We start from the raw sequence: 14780 nt of genomic DNA, 5'->3' as shown, positions 1-14780 counted from the left end.
ACGACACATCTGACATGTTTATGAAAAATGCAATAAGGAAAAATGAAACCACTGGCAAGGTGGTGTAGGCATTTCTCTGGGATGCAGGCAGGAGCTCGGCTGCACAGGAGACCCACTTGATGGGGAAACTGGGACTGCCAGGGGCTCTCCTGGGCCAAACAAATGGGTTTGTGTTCTCAGAAAAGCATTTTCGGTTTATTATTACTAATGTCACCTCTCTGCTCCTTTTTTATGTATATCCAAATAGTATACAATTACTCTTTGCAAGAACCTTTCCCATTTCCTCAGTGGTGAGCTCTGTGGGGCTTTCCCTAAAGAGAAGAACGGTGGGAGCACTGCTATTGCTGAAGTTTTAAGTTAGCCAGCTCAACTCCTCTCTCTTTGCTCTTAACAAAGATTGACCAAGATGATTCTGCACTAGGCTCCATGCGCAAAACCTCCACAAAATAAGAAAGTGAATTCCAGGACAATGATGCAGTTTCCGTCTGCTCCCATCACCGCCAGACTGGACTATTTTTGTAGTTGAAAAACTGATGAAAATACAACACAGTTTATGGTGATACCTGGAAGTCTATTCAGTGATACATCAAAGCTAGCACTGGAAAATTATTCTCAGCATTAAACCCTCTAGTCCTTAGGAGAGATGCTATTTTTCATCAGGAAGGACGGCATGACCGAGTAGGTTTGTCTTTGTATGTGTTTATTTTTGTCTCTTATGCAATTTATCTTCTGAAGAGAGTATAAAAGCTCAGGAGAAACATGGCAACAACCCATTTCTTCCCTACTGATCAGCCTTGCCGTGCAGAAGCGCTAACCTGGAAGGACAGGGGTGGCACCTGCCAGCTGCACTTACAGTCTGTGAAGAAGACGTGCGCAGCCCGGTACTTAGCGGTTGGTGGGTCCTTGAAGTCACTGATGAGAGAGTGGACAGACTGTAGAGAGGAAAAAAAGAGGGAACTGAATGCAGTTCTAGAAGCAAATGGGACCTACATCTGAACTGGGTTAAATCCAAGCTGCCTGTGCAAAATAGTAGGGGATTTTTTAATGTATAATTCATGTTTGCCCGTAACGGAGTTCTGAAGACTTGAAATTAGGGTTGTTTCAGAGTTTAGATGAACGAAGCCTTCTTAGCTCATTCCGGAAGACAGAGTCTGCCCTTTGGAGGCACTGTAACTCGGGTTCCTGAGAAGACATTCACAGAAGAGGAAACTGGTCAAATACTTCCCAGGAAACTCATACTGATGAAGTTCTGGCAACTTCAGATACAAGCCAGTTTTCAAAAGTGAAAAGAAAGGGAATGGAAAACTGAGGGGAATTTATACAGATTAAGAGACCTAACGCAAGGAGGTGCATCTTGTCTGGATACTGACTTGAACCAACCTCCCAAAATGTTAAGACAGGTAATTTTCAACACAGCCTGGATATGATGATACAGACCCAAAAGTATAAAATGCCAGAGTTCTGAAGGTGGGTCACTAATTAGACACAGTGGATCTCCTCCGTAGAGAAGGAGTGCAAGAGGGGGGAATTAGACTGACCCGGGCCTGGCCTTCTGGACAGCGGTGGTATTTCAGAGAGCTTAATGCACTCTCACTCCACACTGCACCCCTCCTTCCCTGTTTGTGGATTGCACGCTTAATCAGAGCAGTGTGTTAAATGCGCGCTTAACCTAGAAATGTCAGACACCGCGCCACAGACGCCAAGCCAGCATGTGCAACCTTAGCCAAAGCTCCTCCGGGGGTGGGACTTGCCTTCTCAGACGGAGTGATGAGATACACAGCCTCCAGGCTGGGGAGCGGCTCTCTGCGCTTGTTGATGTCTTCCACGACTAGACAACAAACAGCAACCCACAATCAATAAGAAAACAGAACCAGTGATCATAGAACTAGAAACAATCTAGACAGGCCCCCTTCAGACTGCTGCAGGTGAGGGTTGGAAATCACTTACCCCTTCCTTGGAGTTACCACATTCCACTGCCTCACAACGCTCAAGAGGTTAGAAAACCTGAAATTTTATCACACTAAGTATTTCCCTTTTCAGTTTAAGTAAACCCTTTGATCTCATGGTTAAAAATGGAAAATCCTACCTCTTTCTGTCACCAATAGTCTTTTACCCCTTCCTTCTGTTTTTTTCTCATCTGTCCTAAATAATCCCAATTCCTTTAGAATTTCCAGGTGGAGTTTATCAACAATTGGATAGTTTTTATCATTTTCTTCTGTATGTCACATGAAGATATTCCAAACATGCCCTCTGTATAACACAGTCCTTCCCAATAGTTCAAAGACTAAACATATTTTGTTAAACCACAAGCATTTGGTTTGCTTGTTTCTTTTACAGTTATGTCAGCTACTTCACCTGGGAAGAAGAGCTTCTGGGATAATCCTCATCTTACCAGCCACCCGATAAAGCTTAGGATATGCTATCTCTGCTGTACTGCCCTCTGGTATAGAGAGAACAGTACAATCACTTGGTGCCATTCTTCCCATGCAGAGGATTTAAGCAAATAAAAGTATCACTTTTGGATGATATCTTGTAACATTTATAAAGACTTTTCACCCCAAATAATGTTCAAATACCGAAATCCTTCAACCACCTACTTTACCAGTAATTATAGATTTCTGAATTTCATATGCGAACAATACTTCCCCCCAAATGTTTTGGGGGTTCCACACAGGATTGCTAACTTTTCAATTTTGCCAAGCAAAGAGCTTTTTTAGAACCCACCTTGGGAGTAGGGAAAAGTCTGTGTGCAGCAGGGGAAGAGCTGAACCTTCATCTACCACAGGGAGCTAAAAGATAACATCTACCATCAATGAATCCAAAGATAATAGGCTAAGTATTTATCTAGAAATAGCAAAAGGATAACCAGAAGAAAGCGCACACCCTGAGGGAGAAAGGAGGGGGGGCCAGGATGCTGCTGCTTCTTCATTAGAAGTTCCTTAGCTCCATTTGGCTCTATCGCCCCTTAACTTGTGCATTTTTTGCTTTGAGAGAGGAAAAAAATAGCTTTAAAAATTCAATGAAGAGGGACGCCTAGGTGGCTCAGTTGGTTAAGTGACCAACTCAGGTTGTGATCTCAGGGTCCAGGGATGGAGCCCCTCACTGGGCTCCTCACTCAACAGGGAGTCTGTTTGGGATTTTCTCTCTCCCTCTCCCTCTGCCCCTCTCCCGGCTCTCTCTCTCTCTAAAATAAATAAATCAATGAATCTTAAAAAAAAATACAATGAAGAAAATAACTTTGTAAGCTCAAAACAGGGGCAAGCCTAGTCTTTGCTCACTGAATGAGAAGAAGTCACAGTAAAAACTATGTATTCTCATTTACAGGACTAGGTTTCTGGTGACAGATACACTGGATTTGGAAAAGTGTTTTTAGAAATGAAGGACTTGGGGCACCTGGGTGGCTCAGTCAGTTGGGCGACTGCCTTCGGCTCAGGTCATGATCCCAGGGTCCTGAGATCGAGTCCCACATAGGGCTCCCTGCTGAGTGGGGAGCCTCTTCTCCCTCTCCCACTCTCCCTGCTTATGCTCGCTCACTCTCTGTCAAATAAATAAAATCTTAAAAAAAAATTTAAAGTAAAAATGAAGGACTCGGGCTCCTGGGTGGCTCAGTTGGTTAAGCGACTGCCTTCGGCTCAGGTCATGATCCTGGAGTCCCGGGATCGAGTCCCACATCGGGCTCCCTGCTCAGTGCAGAGCCTGCTTCTCCCTCTGACCCTCCCCCCTCTCATGCTCTCTGTCTCTCATTCTCTCTGTCTCAAATAAATAAATAAAATCTTTAAAAAAAAAAAAAAAATGAAGGACTCACATCCAAGGTGTGATTATACCCCCAAATTATTACATATATATTCATATGTATATATTTCACATAGAATTCAATAAGAAAATCCATGATATATTATCACCATAATTTCACAATTTAAAAACACTTTAACACCAAATAATAGGAAAGACATAATCTTAGAATAAAGGACAAACCGTTGAATTAAATTAATTTAGCTTAACGAAATCTCAACCCTCCTAGTTCTTCCTCCATAGTTGTGGTTTGGTAGTAATTTTGATAAAGACCAGCAATAGTCTGCAAGCCACACGTCATATGAAGTCTCCAGGGGAAAAAAATTAGGAAGTAAATTGCAACAGGTGTGTTCCACCCAACATTTTTTTTTCAGAGGAAAAACAAAGGTTAACTTCCTTGTTTGAAACAATAGCTCAGAAGGTATTGCTTTTCAATCTTCTGAGATAACTCAGAAGAGAATACTATTCCAAAGATTAAAATACAGGATCCCTCTTGAAAGGAGCCCCTGAGTAACACAAGAGCTACACACAAATGTGAATAAGAGCTCAAGGACAGGAGCCAGAGGTCTGAGTCCTAGTCTCAGGTGTGAGACACTGGCCAGTGACCTTGAGCAGGTGACTTAACTTTTTTAAAAAGCCTATTTGTTGTGAAATTATAACACACAGTCCAAAGAGTGAATAACACATAAACATACAGATAATTACAAAGTAAACACCTGCGTAAGTGCCTCCCCAGTTAGGAAACAGAACTGGCCAGGACTAATAGAAGTGCACTTGCCATACCCTCACTCCCCTCCCTCCAGAGAGAACCACTGTCCTGACTTGAATGAGATCACTTCTCTTCATGGTTTTACCACGTACACCTGCATTTCACAATAGCATAGCTTAGTTCTGCCTAGTTTTGAACTTTATATAAATGAAAGCACACTGTAAGTATTCTTTTGTATCTTGTTTCTTTTGCTCAACATTATGTATATCAGATCTACCCATGTGCTTGTGAATAGCCAGAGTTCGTTCATTTTCGTTGTCTATAGTATTCTGCTATGTGACTATACCATGATTTATTTAAACAATGCTCCGTGAACATCCCTGCATGTGCATTCTGGGCACACATGCCTGAGATTGTCTAGGACACACGTCTAACCGTCTGGCTTGCAGGACACACACACCTTCAACTCTATCAGACACTGCCAGTGTTGTTCAAAGTAACCATACTAATAAACACTCTGTCATACAGGAGTTCCCATTTTTCTACATCCTATCTGTCACTTGGCATTAACAGAATTTAAATATTCCAATCTGATGAGTGTATAGCAAGATCTCATTCTGGTTTTAACCAACTAACGTAGGTGGGCAATGTTTCATGGATTTCTTGGCTATTTGGATCTCTTCTTTGTTAAGTGGCCATTCAGGTCTTTTGTGCACTGTTTCTATTGGTGGCCTGCCTTCTTCCCCTTGATTTAACCTGCCTTCGGCACCTTTACCAGATATTTAATGATCGTCCAGTACTGTATTGGGTGCTAGGGATTTAGCGATAAACAAGAAAGCCTTGGGTCTCTCTCAAGAACTTACAGCCTTACCACCCGGGTTGTTGGAAGAACGTGAAGTCAAGTGAGATAATAATGAATAGGGAGGGGGAAAGCTCGCCAGAAAGAGGAGGCCTGAGTTTCACTCAAGGGCGGAGAGAGAGCTGCGCTCACTTGTTATCCCCTCGGTCATGATGTCTGTCATCTTACAGCAGGAAGACAGCATCCTCATGCTCAGCTGATCGACCACCAGCACCTGGAAGCAAAAAGAACAGCTTACGGCTTGCATGGGATTTGCTATGATTCTCTCATCAGCTTACTGTGTCAGACTTCAAAAAGTGCTCCAGAAAAATAGAATATTAAGTTATAAATACTTCTTATGGGCCAGAAGTTTGCTAACATACATGCTAGCTTTTCTCGCCCATGCCACACCCAAACCTAACCTTCTAGGAGTTAAGAGTTTGTTCTTGCTGACTTAATTTTATAAGCTTAAAAAATTAAAGTTTTTCCATGATGAAGAAAATGACTACTCATAAAAAAGGCAAAAAAAAGAAAAGAAAAAAAATCATCTACAGCACCCACACTCAGAGAAAACCATACTGGAAATTATTTTTTCAGAGCATAAGCTTTTTTTTTTTTTTTTTAACAAGGAGAATGAACACTCGTGCCACACATATGGCATGGAAGATGAGGACTTTGCTGCCAACACCATGAGGATGTACCTGCACATGTGTTGTCTGGGAGCATTCTCTACCTCCGTCCAGACTGGAAGAACAAGAACACGCCAGTCCTGGTCTAAAAGCTCCAGACCCTCAATTCTTCAGCTAACCACTCCTATCTCCATTCAGCCCACAGTGGAGAGAAGAAGCCATTGGGCTAAAACAAGGCTGTTTCTCCTCCTCTTTAATGACATAAACCAAGGTAACAGGAGCTAGATGCACTAGGGACCAGAAAGCTCTAAGAACCAATTTGTTTTCATTTTATGAGGCAATTTCCTCAAGATTAGTTTAAAATTCACAAGTCCCTGGGCGCCTGGGTGGCTCAGTTGGTTAAGCAACTGCCTTCGGCTCAGGTCATGATCCCAGGGTCCTGGGATCGAGCCCTGTATTGGGCTCCCTGCTCAGCAGAGAGCCTGCTTCTCCCTCTCCCTCTGCTGCTCCCCCTTCTTGTGCTCTCTCTCTGTCAAATAAATAAATAAAATCTTAAAAAAAAAAAGTCTCCGTTAAAAAATAAAATTGATAAGTCCCCAAGTCTATTACTGATGGGAAGAGTAAGAGAGAAAGAGGAAGACACAGATAAAAGGAGGATGGACGTGCTGGCTAAAACAGAAGCACACAAGGCTGAGGCGGAGACCAAAACCCTTCTGTACCATGCAGCTCTGTTGTTCCTGGACCAAGTGAACTTGAAAATATGTGGGCTCTTGACTGTGGGACAACTTAGGGGCAAGAACGATTGGTACAAACCCTCCAATGACACATGGGGAAGTTCAAGTAAAACAGCGTGTTTTCCTGGCTCCAGACAACCAAGTGACTTTCTGAGTGGAGGACAGCACGCTTTCCCACTTGAATCACCCACTCTGGTAAGTGAGGACACAATCAATCTGACTGGCTTAAGGACTTGCGTCCAGCATTGCTCTCAATGCTCTATGAATAAACAAGCTTCCTTCTTTTGTTGTATATAGTCACAGATACATAGGGCTGGGCCAGACGAGGGCTTTCCAAACTGGAGATGCTTTCAGGTCACCAGAGGGACTTCCTTCTCTCCCATAGCAAGCAGAATAATTTCACCTTCTTCCATTTCATAGAAGAGGTTCCAGGCAATATTTTGTTTGAATAAAAGAGTTCCACTGCTAAATTGTCCTACCAGATGATCTTTAAGAGAAGCTTTATGACCAAGAGATTTCTTCACCAGGACTGCATAAAATGAGGCAGAAGAGATTACCTTTTATTTTGTACTCTCTGGACACAGCAAAAGTCTTGATTTCCTATTTATTCCAACTCTATTTTCTTATATTTTCACCATTTTCCTCCAACTCTATTTTCTTATATTTTCACCGTTCTTATATTTTCCACATGAACTCACCTGTTAAGACCATTAATTGTGCTCTACTTACCTTCCATTCCCCCTTCTTCTTTACCTTCTTTATCACATCATGCATGATCTCTAAAAAGGAGAGAGAAAAAAAGAAAGGAAGGAAGAAGGGAAGGAAGAAAGGGAGGAAGGGAAGGAGGGAGGAAAGTTTAATGCAATGTTAACGACTTTCAACACCTGCTTATTATATTAGACTAGGTCATTTCCCCCCACAGGCTTTGTTTTCTCTGTCATACAATTCAACCAATCTGCTTACTGAGCCATAATCAAATTACCACAAACTTTTCTACTTCCTTTATTTTTTATTTTATTTTATTTTTTTTAAGTAAGCTCAAGGCCCAACTTGGGGCTTGAACTCATGACCCTAAGATCAAGAATCACATGCTCTACTGACTGAGCCAGCCAGGTGCTCCTCTTCCTGTTCCTTTAATTTGGTGGTTCTCAAACTTTTTGGTCTCAGGACTTCTTTACACTCTTAAAAATTGAGGACTCCAAAGAATGTTAAGTGGGTAAATATCTATTGATATTTACCACAGTAGAAATTAAACTGAGAGGGGCGCCAGGCTGGCTCAGTTAGTGGAGTGTGCAACTCTTGATCTCAGCGGTTGGGAGTTCAAGCCCCACGCTGGGTATAGAGTTTACTTAAAAATAAAATCTTGGGCGCCTGGGTGGCTCAGTTGGTTAAGTGACTGCCTTCGGCTCAGGTCATGATCCTGGAGTCCCGGGATCGAGTCCCGCATCGGGCTCCCTGCTCGGTGGGGAGTCTACTTCTCCCTCTCCCACTCCCCGTTTGTGTTCCCTCTCTCGCTGTGTCTTTCTCTGTCAAATAAATAAATAAAATCTTAAAAAAAAATTAAAAATAAATAAAAATAAAATAAAATCTTAAGGGCACCTGGGTGGCTCAGTTGGTTAAGCATCTGACTCATGATTTTGGCTCGGGTCAAGATCTCAGGGTCCTGGGATCGAGCCCCATGTCAGGCTCTCCACTCAACGGGGAGTCTACTTGTCTCCCTCTGCCCCTCCCCCTGCTCATGTTCTCTCTGTCTCTCTCTCAAATAAATAAATCTTTAAAAAATTAAACTGAGAAAAAAAAATTTTTTTAAAGATTTTATTTATTTGACAGAGAGAGACACAGCGAGAGAGGGAACACAAGCAGGGGGAGTGGGAGAGGGAGAAGCAGCCTTCCCGCGGAGCAGGGAGCCCGATGTGGGGCTCGATCCCAGAACCTTGGGATCATGACCTGAGCCGAAGGCAGACGCTTAACGACTGAGCCACCCAGGCACCCCTAAACTGAGAATTTTTTTTTTTTTAAGATTTTTATTTATTTATTCATGAGAGACAGAGAGAGAGAGGCATAGGGAGAAGCAGGCTCCCCGCGGAGCAGGGAGCCCGATGCGGGACTCGATCCCAGGACCCTGGGATCATGACCTGAGCCGAAGGCAGACGCTTAACCATCTGAGCCACCCAGGCGCCCTAAACTGAGAAATTTTTAAAGTAATCATTAATTCACTTAAAGTAACAAGAGGAGGGGTGCCTGGATGGTTCAGTGGGGGTTAAGTGTCTGACTTTTGATCTCAGCTCAGGTCTTGAGCCTTGAGTCTTTAAAAAAAAAAAAAAAAAGGTGAAAAAAAAATAACAAGAGGGGTGCCCAGGGATGCCTGGGTGGCTCAGTCGGTTAAGCATCTGCCCTCAGCTCAGGTCATGATCCCAGGGTCCTGGGATCGAGTTCCGCATCCGGCTCCTTGCTCTGCAGGGAGTCTGCTTCTCCCTCTGCCTGCCGCTCCCCCTGCTTGTGTTCTCTCTCTCTGACAAATAAATAAATAAAATCTTTAAAAAAAAAAAAAAAAGAGGGGTGCCTGGCTAGCTCAGTCAGTAGAGCATGCTGACTCTTGATCTCTGGGTCATGAGTTCTAGCCTTACACTGGGCATAGAGCTTACTTTATAAATAAATAAATACATACATACAAACAAGAAACTCATTATATGTTAACATAAATAGCATTTTAATGAAATGTAATTATGTTTTCTACAATAAAACAATTTTTAGTGAGAATATTGGCTTTTTTAAAAAACATTTCTGCAACTCTCTTTGGCTTCATAAAAGACAGCAGATAGGGTTCTCCTATCTGCTTCTGCAATCTGTTATGAATCATATAGCATCTAGAAAACTCTAGTGTGCACTTGTGAGAGAATAAGAGTGAAGAAGGCAAATAATATCTTAGTCTTATTATAAAGACAGTTTTGCTCAGGGACTCCCCGTGGGATCTCGGATTTTTGAGAACCGCTGCCTTAAATTAAGTGGGTAAGAGACTATGACAATACCAGGCCACGTGAGCCCCCTCAAGCTCCAAAAACAGATGTGAAGGGCAGTTTGATGTCTTTCTAACCCTGAGCACAGCTGTGGGATGCTCCCAACCAAAATCACCATTTTGTTGAGCCACAGATCCTAGAAATTCCACACCACACACAGGGCTACCCAGCCATGAAGTCTTCACAGGAAATAAAACTTTTGCCACTCTTTCTAAATCCAGGTAATACAAAGGTCTGGAAGGACTCAAAGGTGAGCAGTTGCCACCAGCAAGTGTGTCTCAAACATTTAGGTCATTCTCTAGAGCATGTTTCTGATTCTGCTTTTGATCATGTTCAATAATCTGGTATGTCATGAAAGTTTTTTTTTTTTCTTAAAGATTTTATTTATTTATTTGAGAGAGACAATGAGATAGAGAGAGCATGAGAGGGGGGAGGGTCAGAGGGAGAAGCAGGCTCCCCGCCAAGCAGGGAGCCCGATGCGGGACTCGATCCCGGGACTCCAGGATCATGACCTGAGCCGAAGGCAGTCGCTTAACCAACTGAGCCACCCAGGCGCCCTGTCATGAAAGTTTCTTAATATCTTTAAGAACTTGGGGCACCTGGGTGGCTCAGTCAGTTAATTGTCTGCCTTCAGCTCAGGTCAGGATCCCGGGGTCCTGGGATCCAGTCCTGTGTCAGGCTCCCTGCTGAGCCTGCTTCTCCCTCTCCCTCTGCCACTACCCCTGCTTGTGTGCTCTCCCTGTCAAACAAATATATAAAATCTTTTTAAAAAAAATCTTTAAGAACTTTTTACTTGATTAGAAAAAAAACACATGCTGCAGTAAGCATGGAAAACAGAAAAAAGTATAAAGAAGAAAATACCATGTACTACTTGTGTACATAAAAAAAAAATTTAAAAAAAATCACCTGTAATCCTGCCAACTTCAAGTACATAATTAACATTTTAGTTTATTTCCTGCTAGCTTTTTCCATGCAACTCTACAGTTAAGATCATGCTGTATATATAATTTTTATTATGCTTTTTTTTCATGAATAAGATCATTTTCATATTAATAAAAACGCTTCCTGGTTTTAAATGCCACATAATAGTCCCTAGTTTAGTCAACAATTTCCCTAATAGCCATTTAGATGACTTCCCATATTTCAGTGGTGAAAAATTGGGAACAGATATATCCAATGATAGGGCAGCGCTTAAGTCAGTTAGGTTTTGTTAATATAATGGAATACAATGTACTCATTAGAAATAATGATATGTAACATATCTATTCATTCATCCACTCTCTCATTCGATAACATTTACTGAGTAACCACTGTTTACCAGTCAGTGGACCAGGCACCAGGAATGAAACATAGAAGATATGGCACAGCTCCCGCAGAGCTTACAGCCTGGTGGAGGGAGCAGATGTTGAATCAAGTGCAATCTCAGCTTCTCATAAGTGCTCTCCAAGGTGAATAAACAAAGGCTATGATAGAGGAAAGAAAAAAAAAGGTGTGGACAGCTACCCGAAAGGGAGGACCAGCCAAGGCCTCTCTGAGGAAGTGAACCTCATAAGGAAGATGCCAGCCATGCAAAGGCTGGAAAGGAGAAGGAGTAGGCACAAAGGCTTGGGCTGGAAAAAGAGTTGGACATCTTCTTGGAACTGGAGATCACTGTAAGCTGAGATTGGAGGCCAGATCGTTTAGGGCCTTGATTTTATCTGAAGGGCACTGGAACGCCACTGAAGGAAGGGACGTAATCTGACGTGCTGTAGAGGGGAGATTGGAGGGGATGAGAACAGAAGCAGGGTGTAGAGCTAGGAGGCCTTTGCAGTCAGAAAAAAAAAAAAAAATCAGCATGATTGGTGGCACGGGTCATGGTGAGAAGTGGATGGATTTGAAACATATTTTGGAAGTAAAACCAACAGGGTTAGCTGCTGAATTGGATGTGGGGGCCTGGGGGGTGGGGAAGAGACAGATAACTCCTGGGTTTTTGGCTCAAGCAAAGAAATTGATGCAAAGACATTTGGAGATACATAGAGAAAAGATTTAAAGGAAGAACTGACTTGTAAGAAAATACCAAGAGGTTTTTTGTTTGTTTTTTTAATTAAAGATTGAGATGGCTGAGAGACTGAGGGGAGATGGAGAGCTGGTAGCTGGAAGTAGCTCTGGAGCTTGGAAGAACGACCTCAGCTGGAGGTAAAAATCTGGACTTCAATCCTTCCTTCCTAGGTACTCCCATTACAAAATTCTCAGGAGATATATTTGTCGTGGCTATTGTTAACAGCCAATTCCAATGCTGCCCTACATTTTTCTAATCCAATACCGAAAAGGAAACAAGGATTAGAGCCCTATTTGCATTAAGAATCAAGTAGCTTGGGCTACTTCGCCACAAATAATCCCTGGCAATCACATTTCATCTCTCTTGTAAGTCCTCTTTGTGTGGAAAGAAACAAAGTCTTCTGAGGCCGGTCCAACCAGCAGTCTTTTTTTTTTTTTTTAAAGATTTTATTTACTTATTTGAGAGAGAGAGTGAGAGACAGAGAGCACAAGAGGGAAGAGGGTCAGAGGGAGAAGCAGACCCCCTGCTGAGCAGGGAGCCCAATGTGGGACTCGATCCTGGGACTCCAGGATCATGACCTGAGCCGAAGGCAATCGCTTAACCAACTGAGCCACCCAGGCGCCCTCAACCAGCAGTCTTATTTCTGCACACCAAACCGTGTGTATAAACAGCCAAAACGTCCATTCTACCGCCCAGCTAGTCTATATAGATAGAACAGAAGACACCAGGGCAGCTTCAACTTCTCCATAATCACGAGGACCAAAGCCCTGGTGGACTCTGCTTCCCTTATGGACAAGGGGTAAACAAGAAGGTTCCTTCTCAGCCACATGCTCTAGGTCCTGGGTGACTCCCAAACTCAACAAATCCTTCCCACGCCCTGAGAAAAATAGCACGTAGCTAAGATTATCCAGGACATCTTCACATGCACCCAATATACTAAGTGGAGTCCTAAAGGACAGGCTCTAGGGATAGCTGCAAACCCGTCCCCCCTTGGGAAGCCTTTCGCAGTGACGTGTATCAGGACACCTAAGCCCATGGCACACCAAAACGTCTGAAATAGCATGACTAATATTAGATGGGCTGGAAGCTTGGGAGAAATGTGAGCATCACTAAAGTCCTTAAAATCCCCCCTTAAGTGAGGGATTCAAATATGCTAATGCTCTGCCCGGGTCAGATACACCAGGAATCCCGTGCCACCAGATAGGAAGAAGTGCCTCCGTTCTACAAACAGATTTAGGGGAGTCTAAACTCAGGCCACAAATGCCCTCCTCTTTACCAATTCAGAGTACAGGGAGCAGAGGGGGTATAGCTCAGTGGTAGAGCATTTGACTGCAGAGTACAGGGAACTTCCAGAGTCGTTCTGGCTTAATAGTGGGGAATTCTTCGGGTGCCTGGGTGGCTCAGATGGTTGGGCATCTGCCTTCAGCTCAGGTCATGATCTCAGGTTCCTGGGATCGAGCCCCGCATGGGGCTCCCTGCTCCTTGGGGAGCCTGCTTCTCCCTCTGCCTCTCTCTCTCTCATGAATAAATAAAAAATCTTAAAAAAAATAGTGGAGAGTTCTTCTAAAAGACACCCTCTTGAATATAAGGGTAGTTACTCAAGCAAAGGTCACCCCGACCCCTCATGATTAAAAAAAAAAAAAAAAAATCATGGGAAGCACTCAAGTTAGACAGACCAAGGAAAATCCAGGTTCAGGCATTTGCTGACTATGTGAACTTGGGCAAGTTTAAAATGCTTTAAGCTCGGGGCGCCTGGGTGGCTCAGTTGGTTAGGCAGCTGCCTTCGGCTCAGGTCATGATCCCAGGGTCCTGGGATGGAGCCCCACATCAGGCTCCCTGCTCAGTGGGGAGTCTGCTTCTCCGTCTCCCTTTGCTTCTGCCCTGGCTCATGGTCTCTTTCTCTTTCTCAAATAAATAAAATCTTTAAAAAAAAATAAAATGTTTAAGCTTCAGTTTTCTTATCTGCAAAATTAAAATTCTAATACTCTAATGACCTGTTACAAAGATTAATAAAATACAATGCTTAGTCACTGCCTGGCATTCCACAAAAGGCACCTATTGTGATGTCACTATAAACTATGTTATTCATACAGACAAGGAATTACTTCCTTATGAAAATTATGACACATCGCTTCCACCAATCAAGATTTTTAATAAAATGTAAAAACCTATTAAGAAGAAATACATATTCAAAATACAGTTTTTAAATAATCACAAGAATATTAGATAACAATCTCTACAGGTATTTCACCCAAAACCTCAAAGCTTCTCTGACCCCCCAACACACATGTAATATGTTTTTGGAATAACAGCACGAATGTGTCAATGTATACAATATAAATCTTAAATGTACATATAAAATTGAACAGAAGATTCCTTCTATCCCTTCTGAGGAGACAAAGAGACCTTTGTTTATCTAGGAAGAGATGCATTAAAACGGAAGCACAAGTGGGGGCCCAACACAGACACACAGGACTATATTTTTAAATTGCTATTACTTAACATTCTGCAAATTCGCTTAGACAAGAAAACAAAATGACGTATACAATTAGTAAGGAGGATGCAGAATATCTGCCTGTGGCAATCATGGGAATCACATTAAAACCCTTATGAAGGTGGCAGATCAAAATAAACACAGAAGAGCCAGCAGGACGTTTACGGGGCAACTAGAACCAGATTCCAGGAAGACAGCTCTGCTGCTTGCCACTGCATACTGGGCTGGGACTACACCCCTCTCGACTCTACCTGCCACTGGCAATTCTGCTTTAAAGCAACAAGAAGTCTATTCCTCTTTCCTGGCAGCACTTCAAATACCTGAAGATGGCAACCACATCTCTTTGTCTTGCTCTGGGCTGGAGAGTCTCCTTGCTAAACAACGGCACCTCCCAGGTGGAATGAGTTAAGGGCTAAACAACACATGAGAAGATGGTTCCAATAGTTGAAAACAAGACTTCCAAGTCCTGTCAAGATCTTCCCTTAGAGGGGCGCCTGGGTGGCTCAGTTGGTTAAGCGGCTGCCTTCAG

General features: G+C 42.9%; 1 protein-coding gene across 5 annotated transcripts in view; it reads right to left on the bottom strand.

The window, feature by feature from the left end:
• Nucleotides 1–14780, bottom strand: part of STXBP1 (syntaxin binding protein 1) — a 72109-nt gene that overhangs the window by 29935 nt on the left and 27394 nt on the right. For all 5 annotated transcript variants that reach the window (XM_054509424.2, XM_045883178.2, XM_045883180.2 and 2 more), the window contains exons 2-5: nt 7432–7481; nt 5493–5574; nt 1752–1828; nt 854–932 (exon numbers count right to left, since the gene is read on the bottom strand). In XM_054509424.2, the coding sequence (XP_054365399.1) occupies nt 854–932; nt 1752–1828; nt 5493–5574; nt 7432–7481 (288 nt within the window). The remainder of the gene's footprint in view (nt 1–853; nt 933–1751; nt 1829–5492; nt 5575–7431; nt 7482–14780) is intronic.

Source organism: Mirounga angustirostris, unplaced genomic scaffold (genome assembly GCF_029215605.1).
Source record: "Mirounga angustirostris isolate CCGP_5_RB_7025 unplaced genomic scaffold, mMirAng1.0.hap1 SCAF_15, whole genome shotgun sequence".
Classification (NCBI taxonomy): domain Eukaryota; kingdom Metazoa; phylum Chordata; class Mammalia; order Carnivora; family Phocidae; genus Mirounga; species Mirounga angustirostris.
The sequence above is the reverse complement of the archived record's forward strand: the minus strand, read 5'-3'. Positions and strand labels throughout refer to the sequence as shown.